Source organism: Arabidopsis thaliana, assembly GCF_000001735.4.
Source record: "Arabidopsis thaliana chromosome 1 sequence".
Classification (NCBI taxonomy): domain Eukaryota; kingdom Viridiplantae; phylum Streptophyta; class Magnoliopsida; order Brassicales; family Brassicaceae; genus Arabidopsis; species Arabidopsis thaliana.
In genome coordinates this window covers 25799387-25820331 of record NC_003070.9, presented here as the reverse complement: position 1 = coordinate 25820331, position 20945 = coordinate 25799387, and the positions used below count along the sequence as shown (strand labels likewise).

The following is a 20945-nucleotide window of genomic DNA, read 5'->3' as shown; positions in this document are numbered from 1 at the left end:
TGTAGATCAATTTTAATTGAGCCAAGTGTTGCTTTGTCAAAAGGCTAAGTGAAATATTTCATATGGATATACCTCTTTTCTGATTATTTTGAAACTAATTAAGATTCCACATTAAAATATTATACAATCGAACCCCGGATCAATTTAAAATTCTTAGTACTAAAACCTCTGAGAATAGTAAATTAGGAGGGATCATCAGGAGAATAATATCAAACTCTCTTAAAGTTATTGATTCACAACTTTCATGCAATAGTAAACTGACAAACAATTTTCTCTAGGTAAGATTACATGCAGCTTCTCATTTCATTTTATATTATTTAACATTGCAAGAAATTAAAGGTTTACTATTCAACCATAATTATGTCTATTAATAACTACATATTCAAAAAAAATCAAACACTAAAATATGTATTATAAAATTGGCAGGTAAAACATATGAAGACTTTATATACAACACACGCAATATACATAATGAATAGTGTCTTTAACAATGTCCAAACACATGGAATTATTCAAGTAGAAATACATCACAATCGCAAAATACCTCCAAAGCAACCTTTTTCTCTGAGGATCGTGATATATATTCTCTTCTCAACGATTCGAAGATAATCGATTCTTAACACATTGGTTGGCTTGTAAGAATCCGAATCCAGACACAGGGAAAGGGAGACTTCATTAATACATCGCTGCCTTGACGGCATATGCTTCCACATATACTAATTTAAGTTAGCCATCGTTGTTACTCTTTTTGAACTGTAGATAATTAGATAATTTAATCTAGCATGTATTAGTACATATAGCGTAGACATGCATGCATGTTGGTAAAATTAAAGTTAAATAAAAACAAATAAAGACTGTGCATAACCTTAGATGTGCGACATACACGTACTTTCCTGAAGGTGCTAGCTAAATAAGTATATATTCTTTAGACTTCAATAGTATTGTGCAAAGGGCATCTGCTTAAGTCTTTTTGGTGAAAATACATATTCTACTAGACTTCCAATAACTCACATGATTTAGTGGTAGCTGATACAAAACGTTATTAAAAACTGGTCCAATATCAAAGAAATGTATGGGACTCGGCTTATAACCTCCTGATAAAAACATATATATACTTTATATCAAAATATTAGCTTATTTATTTCCAAATATAATCTTACATAATACATTTTTTTTGCAACGGATACAACAACCATTTTGTTAAAAAAAATCGTATAGTTGGTACGGTTGCCCATATTTAGATTTTAGACGTATAAGCAGTGCAGTTACACATATTACTAGTTTAAAAGTTATTTTCAAAAAAAGTTAATTTTGCTCCTAATGTGCGTTAATGAAAAAACACATAATGAAGATGGAGGAGCATATTTCTTATATCTAGAGAGACTCAACGTACAGATATTCTCCATATATTCTAAAATTGGGCCCTATATTTTTCTCACGACATCAAAGATAGTATAGTATTGAAGGTTGGTATCTTATTCTTACAAAATTGATTTTATCAGGTTTTGTTAAAGTTTCCCAAATGATTTAGAGTTTTCTGATTTGATTAACCTACTGTTCTACATAAGTGTACATCATAGATTCACTAAGTTACATGTCACCGGTACATATACCTCATATTCACTAAATTACATGTCACCACTACATATACCTCATAACTGTTTAAGGACAAAAAATGTGGAACTGATGTCTCCTAGGTGGTGGAATATGTGAAGCTAGAAAACAAATAAATGCGGTCCGACTCAGACCATCATTTTCCTCTTGTCTCATTGGTTTTAAAATTAAATATTATATTATAAAATCTGTTGCAGTATTTTTTTTAATCTCAATTAGAGTTATTTATTTAGGTCTCAACCCATGGTGGGGAAAAAAACAGCTATTTTAGGTAAATTTAGATTACAAAATTGTATAGTCAATATCAATAATAGGTTAAAGTTTTAATAAACTGGGTGAATCAGTTTTTGTTTGGTCTTCTTGGATCTTTGTTTGGTCTCAATATTTTGGATTACATATAAATTCCATCCCGACTATTATTTGGGTTTTGCCGCTGGACTCTATAACACACTGATTTTAGTTTTATATGAATTTTACGTTGTTTTACGTTTGATCATGAACTAAAAATTCAGCAATCCATAAGAAAATATTTTTTGGACTAGTTCGAAACTCGGCCAGACAATACTAAACCTATTCACATATTTAACTTTTTTTTTTTTTGGACAAACATAATTAACTTTAGTAAGTGTTATATTTTTGTCAATATTAAACTAGATGTGGTGTTTTTAATTGTGGGAAATAAAATTAAAGAAGCAAAGTTCCATGAAATATGGACTTTCCGTAATTGGAAGGCCGCCATATGTTGCCTTCATTTGTATTTTCCTTTTATTGACCCTTTTGTTTTCTTATAAGATAAATATATATATAACTAATTAGGCAGAAGCTGAGTGGCATTAGTTAGTGAAATATATTTATCATTATCCCAAATTCCTCTAGCTGACATTACTTTGAATTTAGAAATTTCTTATCCGCAAAATTTGTACTAATATTATGAAGTAGTACATCGAATAGAATATATATTGGTGCACATTATGATCCACTTTCAATGCCATCCATTCGAATGGTTGCTCAGAACGTACTTGTAGAAACCGCGTGCATAAAGTTTCATATGAGCATCGTGTGCTTTGTTATTTAATTTTTTCTTCCCTAAATAATCAGACAGAAAAATTCATAAACTTCTTTAATAAAACCATCCAAAAGGGGATTATACTACGAAAATTATGGCATCTAAACGCAAAGTTTAATATATTTTTAGTACCAATGCATTGTAAAAGAATGGAAATTAAATAAAAACAATATGAAACTGTTTGTTCCCTTGGACAAAAAAAAAACTTGGTATGACTATGATTTTTATATGCGCTTTTGTAATTGCATTGTAATTTTGTCGATATGGAAGTGGATTTTAAAGAACATTAATCCATGATCTGATAGGTGAAAACTCACACTACTTGACTGCTATATAACATGGTTTGGTAGTATCTGCATTTGTAATGTGAAACTATGAAATCAGAATTTGATTGGTAATTCTTCTTCTGCTTCTTTTTTCTTGATTCTTTAAGATTTAGTATGTGTTTCAAATTTTTCATTGTCCTCCGAAAAAATGTAGTGGAAATCGAGCTGGTCCAATCTAAGTTCACTCACCTTTTGTGTCTCTTGGCACCTAATTTCTTTTTGGTCCATTTCAGCTATCTTCTTCCTTTTCCACACAAAACATTACAAAATACTTACTATTTCTAGTTCTCCGATTTACAATACCCAAATTACCCTTACCCTTGCCCCTCATATAGTTCGTATAACAACTTTCACTCTAAGATGAAACATTTTGAGTGTTGAGAAAGGTATATGAAGCTCGGTAGCCGGAGGAAGCACGGTGGATATACACTGGCGAGAATCAGGACGGTCCCACACGAGACAAGATTTACCTCTCCCAAAAGCACAAGTGGAAGGAGCATAGGATAAAAATTAGTACATGAAATTAGGTTTCAAGAAGGATATTTGAGAATGTGCTTTGTGAGGCATCGTCAGTAGGAGTAAGCAATCCAGTCAAATATATTCTTCTTTTTTTCTCTGCCTTTGCTTTTGTCCACTATAAAACAAATCTCATCCTCCTCTCTTGCCCTACACTCACAAAACAAACACACTCTCTTCTTGATCATTTTCTCTTTTGAGTTTTTGAGTTTAAGGACTTAAAAGAGAAAACGCTATGGTCAAGTTCACAAAGCAATTCGAGGGGCAGCTTGTGCCCGAATGGAAAGACGCCTTCGTTGATTACTCTCAGCTCAAGAAAGACCTCAAGAAAATCCATTTGTTCACCAATGGAGTTGAGAAGAAGCACACAGAAACTTCTCTCATCAAAACCGTTAAGTCCTCTTTAGGAAGGCTTTCCATTTTCGGTAATAAGGGGCGGGAACAATCTCGTGTCATCCAAGTACTAAAAATAAACTTGAGCCTTTGTGACTTTTATTTATCAACTATTCATGGGTTTGTTGTGTTAATGGTTTTGATGCTTTTTAAACAGGTTCATAAGAAGCTTGCTTCTTCTGGAAGTAACAATGACGTGTATGAAACGGAACTTCTGGAGAAGATTGCTGATGACACTGATGCTGCGAAAGAGTTCTTCGCATGTCTGGACATGCAGCTTAACAAAGTGAATCAGTTCTACAAGACAAAGGAGAAAGAGTTCTTGGAGAGAGGAGAGTGTTTAAAGAAGCAAATGGATATACTCATTGAGCTCAAAGATGCTTTCAAACAAAAGCAAGCCAATGGAGAGTCTACTCAAGAATCAAAAGAAGACGATTCCATATCATGCACCATCTCTTGCGGTAATAAAAAGATTTTATTAAAAATATATATATAAAGACTTGCTTGATTAATAAAGTAGACCTTTAAACACAAAAAAAGAAAGACTAGTGTTTTTATGTTATTTAATCAGACTAGTGTTTTTATGTTTATTTAATCTCTTTGTTTAAATGAATGATTTTTTAAGAATTGGCTATAACTATTTGCTCTGTTTCTGAATACAGAGTACGACTCTGTTAGGGGCAGAACCGAGGAAATGCAACTTCAGGTATCTTGCTTAGATAATTTGGAGGATAATGGGGAAGAAGCATTGGAGTCTCTGGGATCAGAAGAACCGATCAAAGCTAACAACGAGGACTCGAAGCTGACCACGGTTTCTAGTCGTGTTTTCAGCTGCCAAGGGAAGAATGTGAAGATCAAGATTCCATTGACAAATCCTTCTCGTACATTCTCAGCTATCAGTTACTTGATAAACCAGTCTTCATCGAAGAAAAATGGTCCAGATGGAGGAAATAAGCTGCAGATCAGCAAGAAAAAACTAAGCCACGCCGAGAAGATGATAAAAGGAGCTTTGACAGAACTCTTTAAAGGGCTAAATTATCTCAAAACTTACAGAAACTTGAACATATTAGCCTTCATGAACATTCTCAAAAAGTTCGATAAGGTTAGTATTAAATCAGAGCAATTCAAGCAGAGTTTCTATAAAGTTTTTTTTTCGATATTCGATTTTAAAACCAGCCCTTTTATCTTTCAGGTAACTGGAAAACAAATCCTTCCAATTTACCTCAAAGTGGTGGAAAGTTCTTACTTCAATATTTCAGACAAGGTAACTAAAAAAAAATCTACTTAAGATTTTTGTCTTTCAAGTTTGTGTAAGCGGAAAATCGATACCTACAGTCTTGTCTTGTCACTTTAATATGCTAAGCAATATGGAAAGAGACAAAATAGTTTTTCATTATTGTTTTGGGATATGACAGGTGATGATTCTATCAGATGAAGTTGAGGAATGGTTCATCAAGCACTTGGCAGGAGAAAATCGCAGAAAGGCGATGAAATATCTGAAACCGCACCACCGTAAAGAGTCTCACTCTGTCACCTTCTTCATTGGTAAGATTTTTATTGCTTTATTCTTTTTAAAAAGTATTTACCTGTTGCTATGACATTTTTATGTGCACTTGCATACACAAAATCTTTTTCAGACCAACAAAAAAAATAAAAGCCTTTGGACCCCATCACACACATACACATTAGGATTCCACAATGTAACCTTTAATCTTTGAGTGTTGGGTGGACAACTAAGAGCATCACATTGTGTTATAATCTCTGTTGCATAATATGATCTTTTGTCTGCTAAAGAATCTTTGGAGATTTTAATCAAATCTGTCCTAATATTTAATCTCTAATCAGGTCTTTTCACTGGTTGCTTTGTTGCTCTTCTTGCTGGCTATATCATTGTGGCTCATCTCACTGGAATGTATAGACAACACTCTGCGAACACTTTCTACATGGAAACTGCTTATCCTGTACTTAGGCGAGTGATCTAATTAAAAGCACTGATAAAATTTTATGATTAATGGTAATCTATAAATAGGAGATATTTATTCAATAGAAGCTAATGGCAAATTTTCATGTGTTCTGCAGCATGTTTGGACTCTTGTTTTTGCACTTATTCTTATACGGTTGCAACATATTTATGTGGCGAAAAGCGAGGATAAACTATAGTTTCATCTTCGAACTCGGGTCAAAAAATGAGCTCAAGTACAGAGATGTTTTCTTGATATGTACTGCTTCAATGTCTGCGATAGCCGGTGTCATGTTTGTTCATCTATCACTTCTGGAAAAAGGTTACTCCTTTCGACAAGTTCAAGTGATCCCTGGCCTTCTACTACTGGTAATTATTTACCAAACAATAGTCACTCTTCATCAAGTGTTTTTTTATTCTTTAGTAAAATTTGTATACTTAATCTGTTTGCTTTTTTTTTACAGGGTTTCTTGCTGATACTGATTTGTCCCTTGAACATATTTTACAAATCGAGCCGTTACAGGCTTATATCAGTCATTAGAAACATAGTTTTTTCACCTCTTTACAAAGTTGTGATGCTCGATTTCTTCATGGCTGATCAACTTTGTAGTCAGGTAATACCATAAATTACATTTCCATAGACTAAAACAGAGTAAACAAAAAAAAATTGATTCATTCCATAGACCCTGAATCAAAATCTTATCTTTGACAATGGGCTAACTCTACTTTCGCAGGTACCGATGCTAAGGAACCTAGAATACATCGCCTGCTACTATATAACCGGTAGCTATGCAACACAGGACTATGAATATTGTATGAGAGTCAAATACTACAGAGATCTCGCATATGCTGTTTCCTTCCTCCCATACTACTGGAGAGCAATGCAGGTAAATTAAAAAACACTAAACATCATTCTTTCTTCCCCAAGTTACTGTTTCTTCTCTTGCAAGTTAGGGAGAAAATACTGAAATATGATTTTGAAACAGTGTGCAAGGAGGTGGTTTGATGAAGGTGAAACGAGCCACCTAGTGAACCTAGGGAAGTACGTTTCAGCTATGTTAGCCGCTGGAACAAAAGTGGCTTACGAAAAGGAGAGGAGCCTTGGTTGGCTCTGTCTTGTGGTGGCTATGTCAAGTGTAGCTACAATTTACCAATTGTATTGGGACTTTGTAAAAGATTGGGGTTTACTTCAACATAACTCCAACAACCCTTGGCTTAGGAACCAACTCATGCTTCGCCAAAAATCTATTTACTACTTCTCTATGGTACAAACCCAAATCTTATATCCAAAAATCTCAACAAGAAAATGAACAAAGAAAACAAAACTAGTGAGAACAATTTGATTCTCCTCTTCAATTTTTCTCATACTTATGCTCCGCGATTCATTCTGATTTCTTTTGTAGGTTCTAAATCTTGTTCTGAGGTTGGCATGGCTACAAACAGTTTTGCACTCAAGTTTTGAGCATGTGGATTACAGAGTCACAGGATTGTTCTTGGCTGCTCTTGAAGTCATCAGAAGAGGACAATGGAACTTTTACCGGTAAAATTAATCTCCCTTTAAGAATCTTATTTGGAATCAGATTCAGGATATATACTGATACTTGTGTGGACAAAATACAAAACATATGCAGATTGGAGAATGAGCATCTAAATAATGCAGGGAAATTTCGCGCTGTAAAGACAGTGCCGCTTCCTTTCAGAGAAGTGGATGAAGAAGACTAATCTGATCTGGTCGATCATCATATATTGTTTGCTTCGTCAGATTTGAAAGAACAAGAGAAGAAAAAGAAGGGGGAAGGATTTGTTCTTTCTTGATCAACCATATTTTGTGATCAGTGATCAAGAATCTTCAAAATTAATATTATTCTTGTTCAGAAATTGATGTAACTAAAGAATTCTCCCATTTGTTTTCCCATCGTTCATCACCAAAACATTGAAGGAAAAAAACAAACTAAAAGAGTTATATCTTTACATCAACAATCGCCATGTTTTGAGCTAATATAGTCCCAACCTACTCGATCGTAAGCCTTACTCATCTCGCAACCAATCAATCGAGATTCGACATATGAATTAGAAATACTACTAATTTATAGTTTCTGTCGAATAATTGAAATCATAATTCACATGCACATAAATTCTAGAAAATATTATTCTTCATTAGAATTGAGAATAGTTTATAAAGAGGAACATAAAAATTAAACTGTGCAACTAAAAGTGCAGAAGCATTGATGTACCGCTGGCCCGCAAACGCCTTTTCCAGTCTTGTACTTCGAACTACACATATCAATACATGGTTGCTTTTCACATGGTGCTGTTAATTGAAAATATTCATGACACAGTTCTTGTCCTTGTGACATAAATTTATCACCAGCCCTAATATAAATATTTTTGTTAAGGCAACGAGTTAAAGAAAATTATCAAATAAAAGAGAAGATATTTGAATATACGTAATGTGGATTCTTAGTTTAAAATATTAATGATATAATATGTGAAAGTGTGAATCAAACCTAGAACGAGGACGCATGAAGATAGCAAGAACGGGAGTTTTAGAGATCTTTGATGATATAATCGAAATGAAAACTTCAATTAAAAGTGATGGGTGTGTTGGTTCGTTATGTATATACACATGAATACGGTATATATAAGAAATTAGATGCATGTACTAACTATAAAAGTAGAAAAGAAAATTAGATTCTGAAACTGGCTAAAGATCAGAATGAGTGACACATGTAGAAAAGATCTCTCAAAATTAATTAAAGTGAAAGTTGACTACAAGTGGTCAAAACATATACGAAGATCATAAATGCAAATGAAAAAAAAAAACATAATAGAAAATGTAGCAAGATAAACAATAAGTCAAACAAAAAACAAAAATTTTTAACTAAAGATTAAAACAAACAAATCAAGTGGTTTAATTAACTATAGATTTCACGACTTTTTCTAAAAAACAATTTTTAAGTTACGATTTTTCTGATTATTGTCTTCTTTCATCAACTACAAATCACAGTATTAATATCCTATTATATAAAGTTGGATTTTTTAAAAGTTGTTATCTTATATAATCACGATACATGTTAAATAAAACATTGAATTTTGCCAAGTATCAAGTTAAATTTTTTATTAAATTTATAAGCAAAAAAATAGAAAAATTATGAACCCTATTGGAAAAAGAAATATATCCATAAATAAAAAGAATATGTGTTTATATATTCAATATATATATATATTTTACCTTTATCTCTTAATTTTTACCCGAAACATAGTATCTACCATTTACTTAGTTTGGCTCCAACAATCCAGTCAATACAGAGAGACAAGGACGGAAAACATGGCGAATACTGCCGCCGGTTGGTCTCCGGTTTTGGCTCCAATCTATTCTCCGGTAAACACAAAGCCAATCAATTTTCACTTCTCAGCTTCTTTCTACAAGCCTCCTCGTCCATTTTACAAGCAGCAAAACCCTATATCGGCTCTACACAGGTCCTAAGCTTATATCTCTTCTCCTTCACGTTTCCTTTCATGGGTCTCTTCTCATTTCTTCTTCCTCACTCTACAATCTCCGAAAGACGTTTCCTTTTGTTGTTTCTCTAGGTCGAAAACTACTCGTGTGATAGAGGTAGTAACACCAAAGCAAAGGAATCGTTCTTTTTCTGTTTTTGGATCACTCGCTGATGATTCTAAGTTAAACCCAGATGAAGAATCAAATGATTCCGCAGAGGTATTAATGAAATTAGTTCTTTTTATGGTGATTGAGTCTTCTCGCTGAAAATTTGGTATTTTATTGTTGTTCTGGGACAGGTAGCTTCTATAGATATTAAGCTACCGAGAAGAAGTTTGCAAGTGGAATTTACTTGCAATTCATGTGGAGAAAGAACTAAGCGGCTTATCAATAGGCATGCCTATGAAAAGGGCCTTGTCTTTGTTCAAGTAAGTCTTTGATTCTGTTTCCCTTGCGCATACCACATGTTTGCTTGATTGTCCAAGAGAGATGATTTGGTTGATTGATTGCTCTTTCTTTTTTCCTTTGGCAGTGTGCAGGGTGTCTAAAGCATCATAAACTGGTTGACAATCTTGGTCTCATTGTTGAGTATGATTTCCGGGAAACCTCCAAGGATTTGGGTACCGATCACGTTTGATTAGCTACGTTGAATCAAGTTTTGTTCTTTTTTCTCAGATGTGTTCTTTTATGAAATGAGAAGAAGTAAGCTATATTCCGCAAAGAATACAAAAGAATGTATTATTTTGAATCAATGTATTGGTATACATGGGAAAAAATGTAGCTGTTCGAGTCGATACATCTGTGATATTATGAGAGGGAGAGAAGTTTTAGGCTGTCATAGCAAGTAGAAAGAGGATTACTAGTCCAGTATTGAGCCACATTACTGCTCTTCCTTTAAGCTGATTTAAGGCATTTCCTCCATTCTGTAAACCAGAAAAATAAAAGAAGGTTAGAATCATATAAGCATGGCAGTGATTGGGGAGATTGCTGTTTAGTATTGAATTGTTACCGTGTTTGGTGATGGTGCTGGAGCCGTGTCCTGTGGATCTGTTAGAACTGGAGGAGATGGAGGGCTTGGGGGAATTGGTGCTGGAGCTGGGGCATGGTGATGCCTTTTGTGTTTGTGCTTTCTCTTGTGCTTGGTAGGAGCCGGTGCTGGAGCTGGTGGTAAACTTATTGGTGATGGCGCTTGTACAGGGGGTGGGGAAACTGGTGCAGGTGGCGGTGAAGCTGGTGCAGGAGGTGGAGAAGCTGGTGCAGGTGGTGGTGAAGCTGGTGTGGGTGGGGGAGACGTCGGTGCTGGTGGTGGTGATACAGGTGGTGGTGAGACGGTTGGAGCTGAAGCGGGCGGGCTTTGTGGTGGTTGTGGAGGCGGAGTTGCGGGGCTGATTACTGGTGCAACTTTTGGAGCTGGTGGTGAAGTTGGAGTAACTGCTGGTGGAGGTGTAACCGGAGATGCTGGTGGCTGCGCAGCTGAAACGGGTGGAGTAGTGGTAGTTGGAGGCGGAGCAGCAGTGGTTGGAGGAGCAGCAGTTGTTGGAGGCGGAGCAGTGGTTGTGGAGGTTACTGGTGAAGCAGCAGGTCCTTGTGCATTTACACTAAAGGAAGAGATGAGAGCAGAAGCCAAAAGAAGAGACCAAATGATTGAATTTGATTCCATTGTGTTGTGGAGGAAGCTACAAGAAACAATTGGTAAAGTATTGTGCATATAAAAAGCTGTGAGATATTGAGATCTCTTCAAGTATGAATGAAAAAGTTTGGTGCAACGATGAGTTAGGTGGTTTAAGAGATCCAGTCTTCATCAGAATGCTACGTTGCTTCTAATGCCAGGCCATTAGTACGTACTTATCAAATAACTGACCCAAATAATAATCAGCGCTTTTAATAAAACGTGTTAATCATCAACTAAATGGGGCCAATACTTCCTTCGGACCTAAAACTGGTAAAGAGTCTAGATCACTATCAAGAGAGGTTTGGTTATAAACAAAAATTAAAGCAAAACATGTGTTCATATAGAAATTATGCGTACGCTACAATCAATGGCATTACAATGAACCAACCTGGTATTCAGATTTTACCAAATGACAATGGACAGAAAAAATATACAATTTTGAACAGATCAGATGCAAAAGTTGTTCTACAGACAGAAAAAGGGTAAGACTTGATGCATCTTGTTGAGGAGTTTGGGAAGATGATGATGATGATGATCGGTAGGAGTAGGTGGATCTGAGTTCTTGTCTTTCTTTTTTCTCCTAAGCTGGAAAAACTGCTGCATTGTCTGAGCGCATTCTGATTCAAGAACTCCGCGCCGGATTGTCATCTTAGGATGGAATGGATGAACTGGAGGTGGTGGCTTTTCTGAAGCCTCTGATCCATTTCCTTCGCCTCCAGGGAACAGCCTGAAAAACATCATTTGTTTCAGGATTTTGACTCTACAATGTTCCAGAACATTTTTCAGTTTCTGAAGTTATCGGTACCTGATCCAGCTTCCATCTGCTCCGAGAAGCTTATTGGGAGCACCCCATACAAGAGTGTTGACCCTTGCTTGAAGTATTGCTCCCGCACACATTGGGCACGGTTCTAGTGTTACATAGAGCGTTGTATCCTGTTGGGAGAATAAGCAAGTTATTGCAAATAGTTTCCCTGACTAATGATCATTTCATTTAACTTTCCCAAACAATTAATCATCAGCACCCCAAAACGTAATTCTTTTTTGGTATACTCATATATTGTTCCTGCTATTGCAATGTAACAAAAAAATGTATATTTGACCCAACAGAGGTGTTTTAGAGAGAGAAAGAGAGAAGATTACCGCGAGCCTCCATGAACGAAGTGCTTTAGAACCCTCTCGAATGCAAATCATTTCTGCATGGGCAGTTGAATCACGAAGCTCCTCTACTCTGAAACACAAAACTATGGTTAGATGAATCCAGCGGGAGAAGGGGTCAAAGTAAATTAAACTTACAGGTTATAACCACGGGCAATAATCTTTCCATCATGAACAAGCACAGCACCGACAGGTACCTCCCATGTATCAGCAGCCTTCTTAGCTTCAACTAACGCTTCCCTCATGAATATTTCATCAACTGTTCGTCTTTCAGCTTCTACCTTGTATGCTTCTTCCCACTCCTCAAAACTATCCCTCACAACCTGTTTATTCCTCTGAAGTTTCCTTTGTATCAACGCAGAGTCTGCGGATACAGAACCTGTTTCTTCCTGGGACTTCGCACTTAGAGGTTGTTGTTGTTCAACCTGCTCTCTTAAGCTGCTACTGCCGGATACCATTCTGGGACGGGGTACTGGAGGTTCCATTACAGCAGGAGACCGTAGGTTTCTACCTGGAAATAATAACGGATTTTGACCTGCATCCATTCTAGGGTAGCGTCTTCCTTCCCCCACAGTAAAATTTTGATCACTGGATGCCTCGGTAAGACTAGATTCTGAAGATTCCTTAATAGGAGGAGATCTTATCAGGTTCCGACTAGGCAGTTTCATTGGAACCTCTGTCAAAGCTGTTTCAGGAAGACGGAACTCAAAGTTTCCACCTTCTTCTTCATCCACACCAACAATTTGATTACCAGATGTGGAAGACATGCGATTCGATACTGAGCCACCCTCTAATATTGTGGAAGATGGCGATGATACCACACCTTCATGCCGTTCAGATCGCTGCTTCAGTTTTGTAGTGCCGGGATATTCAGATTGGCTTCTAGGAGAAGTTTGACCAACCTCCACCTGATGTAGGGAAGGAGCTTCTTGTGGCAAAACTTTATCCCCTTTTGTGTTATCATCACTGCTTCCGTCATGCTCACGTCCAGAAAACCATGTTGCACTGCTAACTGATTCGTTGGGTGAACTCCTTCCAGCGGGCTTTGCACTCGAGTCAGGGCTTCCAGCTCGGGAGCCCCACCTAAGCCGAGCAATATCAGCTATAACATTCCACAACGACCTACCATTTCTTTTAAAAATAGCATTCCCCACTGCTGCATTGCCTTCTGTGGCTCCTGGATGAGGAGTTCCCTGAGCAGAATCCGTTACCCACATTTCATCTGAAGGTCCCTTTGCTCCTGAACCACCAGATGATCGCCTTGAGTCCCGCCTCTTCAATTGATTGCTTTCAGCTCTTTGCTCCTCAGTCTCCGGATTTATAACTCCATGTTTGGCCTTTTTCACAAACTCCCCAACATATTTCTCTGATGCCTGTTCCAACCGATGAGCAGAACCCATAGCATCTTCATGTGACGTAAATCCCATCAGTTCTCCAGCAGACTGACTATTAACAGAAGCTCCTGCTCTTGGATGTTCAAAGGCTGTGGTATAACCACTTTCTGAAGTTCCATGGGAAATTTCTTGAATGGAAACTCCACCAGTTCTGTAGCTTTGTCCTGATCTTCTGCTTACCAGCTGAGAAGAAGGAGGAATCAGTGTCGTTTCAGATCCTTGCATTTCCTCTGAAACCAGATCTACCAGTTGTAATTTAGTTCGCGAGGCCATCAAAGATGATTGTGAACTTGAGGCCTCTTCAGATAGCTTTGACTGATAACTTTGCAACCCTAAGGTCGTTTGACCATCTTTTTTCGAGTTAGCATGATCTAACCTAGAGTCTTCTTTCTGAGCACCATTTTTTTCTACTTTGCTGTCCGATTGCACAGCCGTAGTACTTCCTTGACCAATCAGCCTCTTCTCAGATTTTCTCTGAATTTCTGTATACCTTACTGCATCACTAGTATGAGATACAGACACAGAAGTTCTGTCAGATTGCGTCGTTTGCAAGGGATTATGTTCAATATGATAATCTTGCTGCTTCCTTTCAGATTGCAAACCAGAAACCAAGCCAGCATGTACTTCTTGGTTTCTAATCTGGTCTTCTCTTTGCGAGACATATGTATTTCTGATGTCTATGTCATGAATTTCTGAACTTTCAGAAATATGTTCAGTAGTCCTTCTCGTACCAGCTTGCTTAGATATCCTTTCTTCCACTAGAGGTTGCTGATTATTTGTCACCTCCGGAAAATTTTGGAGCACATTTATACCTTCCTCCTGGCTACTGCTATATTTGGTTCTTCTTCGCATTTCAGATACTCTATCCTCACTGCTATAACGAGTCTCCAATCTTTCTTTCAATTGATGCTGAGAACTCTCAATGTTTTCGTTTCCAGAATCATTACGAATTGAGTGAACTCTATAGTCCTCCCTTTCATTAAAGAGCTTTTGATTTTGGGAACTGGTCTCTGCATCGTTGACATGGACCTCATGAATTTCCATATCTTCTTCATAATTTCCCGTAGATTCAGACACTCTATTTTCAGTTTGACTAAACTTTTTTCTTCTTCGCTGGTTCAAAGTCACTGCCTGATTTGAATTTTCCCCTTCCTCAAAAATCTGCTTCTGATACCTTGAATCCACTCCAGTAGAGCTCTCATCTCTCTTTTTCCTTGAATGCATCTGAGAGGCTTCCTTTCTAGATTTCAATCTTTTGGCTGACTGATCAACAACCTTCTTCTCTGAACTTCTCACGTTTTCGCGATAAATCTCTACATCCTCCTCCTGATCTTCAGTATCACTCTCAAACTCCCCTGAAGAAGCAAGGGAATAATACGATGAACAACTCGAACTCTTTCTCCTTCTTGGCCGAACTTCTCTTTCTTCATCCCCCCTATAACTTTTTCCAATATACTCACCAGTAACCAATTTAGAACCACGCCGAGATTCACTCTCCAACTCAGAACTTTTCTTTCTCCTCCCACAATGTTCACAATCATATCTTTCATTTAACTTCACATCTTCCTTAATCTCCTTTCGCCTACCAAACCCCTCAGGTTTCTTTACTCTTTGAGAAACTCTCCCATTACCATAACTATTACTTCCTTCAACACTAACCTTTCTCACATTCCCCACTTTCTTCTTCTCTTTAACTCTACTAACTAAATTCCACTTCCTCTCCTCATCTATCAATTCCTCACTCAAAAACGAAATCATAGCTTCTACATCATCTGAACAACTTCTACCACCACAACATTCATCAGATTCTTCCAAACACCTAAGCTTAAAGCTCCGATTTTTCCTTCTTATACCATCACAAGAAGAATAAACCTCACAACCCATAAGTCTCCCTCCACCCACAAGTAACCTCCTTTGAAACGAAGGCCACTGAATAAGCGTAGATTGTCTAACCCCATAAAGCACAAATCCAGGGTTTATCAATACCTTAGGCTTAACAAATGAAGAAGAAGATGGTGTTGAACAACAACAGCAACAGCTTGAGCGAGAACTAACACAGTAACATCTCGAAGATGTATATGCTTTTGAAAGTTTGTAACTTTCAGATCTCTCAGGGAGCAAAGAGCAGTAATCTTGTTGATTTCTACTTCGAATCGGCCATTGAAGTGAGTTTGTGTATGTATTGAACATTTTTGTTGAATTAGAAGAGGTACCTTGTTTCAAACATAGAAGAATCTATTGAAATTTCATTTTGAAACGAAGGGAACCATTATTGTGATCTTCGATGAGATTTAACATTGGAGATGAATATGAAATTGTGTGTTGGATTTGCAGAGGAAGAAGACAAGACAAGAGCGAGTCGTAAAATAAACCGGTCCGGTTTGATTGAGTTGGTAAAATTGATTTGACCGAGTTCGAGATTAAGATTGGGCCTGTATAAGATGTTGGGCTTCTTCAGATAAACTCGTTTAGCTATGTTTGGAAAACAGAAAATTTGTTTCTTGTAAATTTGGTTATACAATTTTTTTTTCCTTTGAATAATTCTATAACCAAATTTACAAGAAACAAATTTTCTGTTTTCCAAAATCGAAGACCTACAAAAACCGTAAAATCGAATAAAATTTTTGTAGATCTTTAAAATAAAATATGAATTTTCTCTGTTCCAAACCTATAATCTCATTTCTCACTAAATTACTATTTTAAAACGGTTAAAAAACGATATTAATTAAACGATATGAATTTACTATTTTAAAAAGAAAAAAAAATGATTAAAAAAAATATCAAAAAAAGTAAACGATAACTGGTACGTAAAATATCTTGAATGATTGATTGTATTTGTATCCATTAACGCAGTTTATTGAGCCAATAGCTGTTATAATATTGTGACTAAACTAATGATGTTTGATAATTCCATTAAGACATAATATAATAACATAGTGACGTCGTTTATGTATATTAATAGTGTTGTTACGTGACTTATGTGCATGTACTAATGTACGTATGTATGGATAATAGTACTTAAAAAGTTGGTTAGAGGTAGAAGATAGCTAATTATAAGGGACAGGTAAGGTTTTGTAGGTAATGGCATGTGTTGGACACTAGCCTATTGGGCTCCTCTCTTTGCCCTCTCCATTTCTATGCCAAAGGGCAAAGTTTTTCTTATCTCTTTCTTTTTTGTTTTCTTTTTCCATTTTTGGTCTTACTTGCTCTCTTTTTCTTTCTTCTTTTACCTTGTCTTTATTTGCCTTTGTGCGTGTGTATGTGTGGTCCATTGTCTACGCTTGTGTTGATTCATTTTCTTTCATCTGCAACTTAGTTTTTCTTTTGTATATTGGATGGAATTAACACACAAAAAATTAAGTTTTTAAGAAATCAAAAATAGAAACCAAAATATAATAATGTGAAATTTTTAAATATTTCAGACGACTACATATACATATTTCTATATAGGCGAGATAACATGGATCTTCATTCTAGTGTTGAACAAATTTAGACCACCATCAATATTTGGTAGTTTAACCTAACATATAGGTAACACTCATTAGAACATGCTACAAATTTCTCATGATAAAAAATGGGATTTTATCAAATTGTTTCAAATTTGGTTGTGGAGGATCTTAAAGTTGTAGTCTTGTAGATATTATCAAAAATGGGATTTGGTTGTAGATGGCAGGGTCTCAATTATTTAAAATTATGTGTTTGCGTTTATATGTGGAAAATATATATTCTAAAATTAATTTTTAAATGCTGAACATCTTTAATTTTAATAACTATTTTCTAAAAAATATAAACAACATTTTTTTAAAATATATATATATATATATAAAAACAACATTGATTTATGCAAATGAAATATTCTTCTTCCGTTTTCCCTGGTGTGCAATTTACAATAGGCAATAGGGTTTTTCTGAAATTTTTATGGTTATGGTTTAAATTTGAAAAGATACGCATAACACATTTAACACAAAAGCAAATGAAATTATGAACAATCAGGACCAGTCTTTTATACTTTGTTGTATCTAGGACAAAACCATAGTGCATTAACGATAAGGATTCTATTTATTCCAAGGAGAAAAATGGATTTACTTGTGGAGATGTCCGTGACTTATTATCCTAAGTTGCTAACATGTTCTCTTTTCTCCAAAGACATTTGATTCGTTTTTTTTTATAACTGTGCCACATGTGATATGTGAACATCATCAATTCGAGATTTGCAATTTATTGAACAGACGCTCTGTTCAAATCTTTCTATATATATTCTAAAAGAATTAAAGCTCTTCAATGGTGTGTAACATAAGATAGCAACTTTTTTTTCTCAGATCGACTAACAGTTTTAGAAAGAAAATGTTAAATCATAAAATGGATTAATTGAGTGTAGTACAGTAAATCGTTTTTTGTATTATTTCATGTCTTACATAGATGTATTATTGGGTATGCGAGAAAAAATAAGATTGGAAGATATAGCTAGGGGCTGAAGAATAAACTATACTATATTATAAGGTAATTTCTTAATTTGGTCCGACCACAAAATTTGGGTTTTGGGTTAGTGTTTCCACTTATTATAGAAAGATAATTCTAGTTATACAAATTAGGTTTAAAGATATCCTTGGTATTACGTTGAAATTTACGATAACAAAATAAGCATTTGATCATTTGGATTCATTGAAAATCAAGTCAAAATGTACACCAACAAAAAAAAACGGGAAGAGAATAGCAAAAAGAAAATGAAACAGGAGTAAATATATATAATTGCATAAAAAAGGAAGAAGAACGAAAAAGAAAAAGAGCAAAGATGTTGTCCTAACCAAAACGGTGTCCTTAAGAGTATTGGAATGGGATGTGTAAAAGAGTAAAGATCATTGATATGATATTTCATATTTATGAAGACAATCTTCCACTAAAATTTGTATGGTAAAATAGGATTTGACAATTTAAAGGTTACAAAAGTAGTACAATTATTGGTCTATAAACTAAAGAACTTCAGTAATAAGCAATGAATTATTCTTTTGTTATAGCTTTATATGAAAATATTAGTTAACGATTACAACCTATAATCTTAGGTAAATCTACTAAAACTAATAAACTATTCTTATTTTAGTAAGAAGAAAATATCAACGCTGCAAAGAAAATGTCAAAGACAGAGAAGTCTAAATCTAAAACGTTAATTAGTTTCTCAAATCACATTTTAGTGGAATATTTGTCTCAATTATTAACAAAAGATTCCGTAAACCTTGTAGATTCATCGTCAACTTCTTAAAGTCTTTACTTTAGGAAAAAGTCTCATAAATACAAAATATCCATCACAACTTTAGATTTATGGCTATCAACTTTATTTAATTTTTCAAGCACCACATGAAGAAAATATACCTATGAGCCGTATGATCTAAATCTTCCAATAAATGTCCTAATTCAGTAATAATACTTCACAAATAAATAAAACAAACATGGTTATCTTATAAATCTTCAAGAATGTATCTAACAAGAATACGAGATCGTACGTGTGTTTTATTTGGGTTTTTATTTGTTATCACAAACAATAATAAATGATGAATATCAAATTGTGGTATTTATTCGTTAGTATCTTTGAAAAAAACTAAAACAAAAGTTATGATCCTTTAGCTTGTGTCGGCTTCTACCACCTTCGTGGCAAGATCTCCTCATTCACGTTAACGTCAATTTTTAATTTCATTTCCACGTCAACATCAATTTGTGAACAAATAAGGGGATCATACATTAGGAAATTTTTGTTACGAAATCATATTTATCTTAGGATTTTTTAGAAGCTTCTCTCTCTTTTTTTTTTCTTTTACGCCGGATACCGACGAGGCGACGACCACCAAAGATATATGAAGATATTAAAATGTTGGAGAAGGTTTATGGAATTAACGAATTTTAAAAACATTTTAATCAACAAATCCACAAAGAGTTTAAAAGGCGAAGAATTATATGGTATAATTAGTGAAGGTACTTTGGCTTTGCATGGGAATATATGGGGATTATTCTAAGGCATGTGATGTGTAATTCGATTGACATTCTAACAACTAAGTTTTGAATTCTTCGCCAAAGTGTTGTTTCCCTAATTACCTTTTTTTCCATGTCTTGACATTTATTGAGAGTGTGACATCTCGATGATGCCACTGCACACATAAATTCGTACCATATAACAAATTTTATTATATAGATTAACATTTTTGTAGATTGAATTTGTCAAGGATTACCACAATCAACGTGGCTAATAACTCGAACAAATATAAAATATACGATATTTGATCTTAGAGTATGTATACCTGATTATATATATATAAGAAAAGAAAACAGAATAGTGTTTTTTGATAAGCAAAACTGATATTGTTATGTATGGATAAAGTGACATGTGCAATGTGTTATGTTGTCATGGTAGTTATAATAAAAGAATAAGAAATTATTGTTTAAAAAAAATTCCAAGTGTAGATACTATGAGAAAACCCCAAAATTTTTATTAGGTACATGAATTAGATATAGGTTTAAAATCTAATCACTAAAACTTTTTATAACGACTCCCAAAATTTTGGATAAGCCATGCAATTAAATTTATCGAATAGAATTATCTCATATTGGAAAAAAAATACGAGTCTGACGATCAAAGATTTAGATAAGTCATGTTATAAAACTTTTTTTGGTTCTTAGACATCAAGTATTCACCTCTACTCGTTTTTCTTCTTGTTTAGGCATAAAGAGTTCATCAAAGTTCACTCAAATTCACAACATTCATGACAAAATACATTGAATAATTTTATTCTGATCTTTAGCAGCTGTTAAGTATACTAACACGTTTTACGAACTTGTCATTGTTGTACCGGACTAAGAACCAAAAAAAGGAGAAACCCTACAAAGAATGTTCAATTTATATGTGATGCCCATAAGCAGAAGTTGATTAATAGTTAGATTCTAAAACATCTAGCGACTTAATAGTTAATAATTAACTTAATGTAGAACCTATATGATGTTTTTAATTTCCTACTAGTTTTTATAGATCGTACATATGAAATGGGACCGGTAATATGTTAACCACTCGGTACTTGTGAACGGGGAATTATATTTAGTTGAAACTTGAAAGCAAAATTCATGCATTAAATGATGTTCACCAAACTATACAAAGCCGGTGCCATGTTTTATGCATTAAAAGTAAAAGTTCCTCTAATAACCATACCAAAATCCTAGAGGTTATAAAGTAATTCACCAAACTCCATTACCACTGAGAACAATAAAATGAACTAACCAAGTGAGTCATTAACCAACCCAAACTCAATTTTGTGGTTAGCATTAGACAAAACTATAATTAAAAAAATATATAACAAAAAATATGTATAT

The 20945-nt window shown here is 34.9% G+C and overlaps 5 protein-coding genes and 1 pseudogene across 8 annotated transcripts; 3 read left to right on the top strand and 3 right to left on the bottom strand.

The window, feature by feature from the left end:
• The first annotated feature begins 3348 nt into the window (after positions 1 to 3348).
• Positions 3349 to 7883, top strand: PHO1;H1 (EXS (ERD1/XPR1/SYG1) family protein). 2 transcript variants are annotated; one of them, NM_105547.3, is made up of 12 exons: positions 3349 to 3982; positions 4073 to 4376; positions 4578 to 5017; positions 5108 to 5179; positions 5331 to 5460; positions 5761 to 5884; positions 5995 to 6244; positions 6340 to 6489; positions 6610 to 6762; positions 6862 to 7140; positions 7279 to 7415; positions 7507 to 7883. In NM_105547.3, exons 1-12 carry the CDS (start codon positions 3758 to 3760, stop codon positions 7595 to 7597), a joined length of 2355 nt encoding a protein of 784 aa, NP_564940.1. In that variant the 5' UTR covers positions 3349 to 3757; the 3' UTR covers positions 7598 to 7883. The 2 variants fall into 2 exon arrangements, with proteins under 2 accessions (NP_564940.1, NP_001322237.1); NM_001334380.1 differs by having other exon boundaries at positions 6862 to 7415.
• A 145-nt stretch (positions 7884 to 8028) lies between these two features.
• Positions 8029 to 8467, bottom strand: AT1G68735 (annotated as a pseudogene). Of its 2 annotated transcripts, one of them has the most exons (2): positions 8383 to 8467; positions 8029 to 8248 (listed from the first exon to the last, which is right to left on the bottom strand). The 2 variants fall into 2 exon arrangements; another variant differs by having other exon boundaries at positions 8029 to 8467.
• Positions 8468 to 9151: 684 nt separating this feature from the next.
• AT1G68730 (Zim17-type zinc finger protein) lies at positions 9152 to 10011 on the top strand (the record flags this gene model as incomplete). Its single annotated transcript, NM_105545.3, has 4 exons — positions 9152 to 9355; positions 9467 to 9593; positions 9674 to 9802; positions 9907 to 10011. Exons 1-4 carry the CDS (start codon positions 9204 to 9206, stop codon positions 10009 to 10011), a joined length of 513 nt encoding a protein of 170 aa, NP_177040.2. The 5' UTR covers positions 9152 to 9203.
• Positions 10012 to 10201: 190 nt separating this feature from the next.
• On the bottom strand, positions 10202 to 11034 carry AGP19 (arabinogalactan protein 19; the record flags this gene model as incomplete). Its single annotated transcript, NM_105546.3, has 2 exons — positions 10202 to 10297; positions 10384 to 11034. The coding sequence occupies 2 exons, from the start codon at positions 11032 to 11034 to the stop codon at positions 10202 to 10204; spliced, it is 747 nt and encodes a 248-aa protein (NP_177041.3).
• AT1G68723 (uncharacterized protein) lies at positions 10521 to 11086 on the top strand. The gene has a single exon (NM_001334379.1). The coding sequence runs from the start codon at positions 10557 to 10559 to the stop codon at positions 10761 to 10763; it is 207 nt and encodes a 68-aa protein (NP_001321238.1). The 5' UTR covers positions 10521 to 10556; the 3' UTR covers positions 10764 to 11086.
• A 214-nt stretch (positions 11087 to 11300) lies between these two features.
• On the bottom strand, positions 11301 to 15940 carry TADA (tRNA arginine adenosine deaminase). The gene is made up of 4 exons (NM_105544.3): positions 12340 to 15940; positions 12187 to 12274; positions 11852 to 11979; positions 11301 to 11773 (listed from the first exon to the last, which is right to left on the bottom strand). The coding sequence occupies exons 1-4, from the start codon at positions 15783 to 15785 to the stop codon at positions 11512 to 11514; spliced, it is 3924 nt and encodes a 1307-aa protein (NP_177039.1). The 5' UTR covers positions 15786 to 15940; the 3' UTR covers positions 11301 to 11511.
• Positions 15941 to 20945: the final 5005 nt, after the last annotated feature.

What these genes read in the sequence shown, in the direction of transcription:
- AT1G68723 (NM_001334379.1), top strand. Translation starts at nt 10,557, where the DNA reads ATGGCGCTTGTACAGGGGGTGGGGAAACTGGTGCAGGTGGCGGTGAAG.
- TADA (NM_105544.3), bottom strand. Translation starts at nt 15,785, where the DNA reads ATGTTCAATACATACACAAACTCACTTCAATGGCCGATTCGAAGTAGA. An exon ending in ATTGCCCGTGGTTATAACCT is followed by an intron (nt 12,275 to 12,339) that starts GTAAGTTTAATT and finishes TTTGTGTTTCAG; the next exon opens with AGTAGAGGAGCTTCGTGATT. An exon ending in GCAGATGGAAGCTGGATCAG is followed by an intron (nt 11,774 to 11,851) that starts GTACCGATAACT and finishes GATGTTTTTCAG; the next exon opens with GCTGTTCCCTGGAGGCGAAG.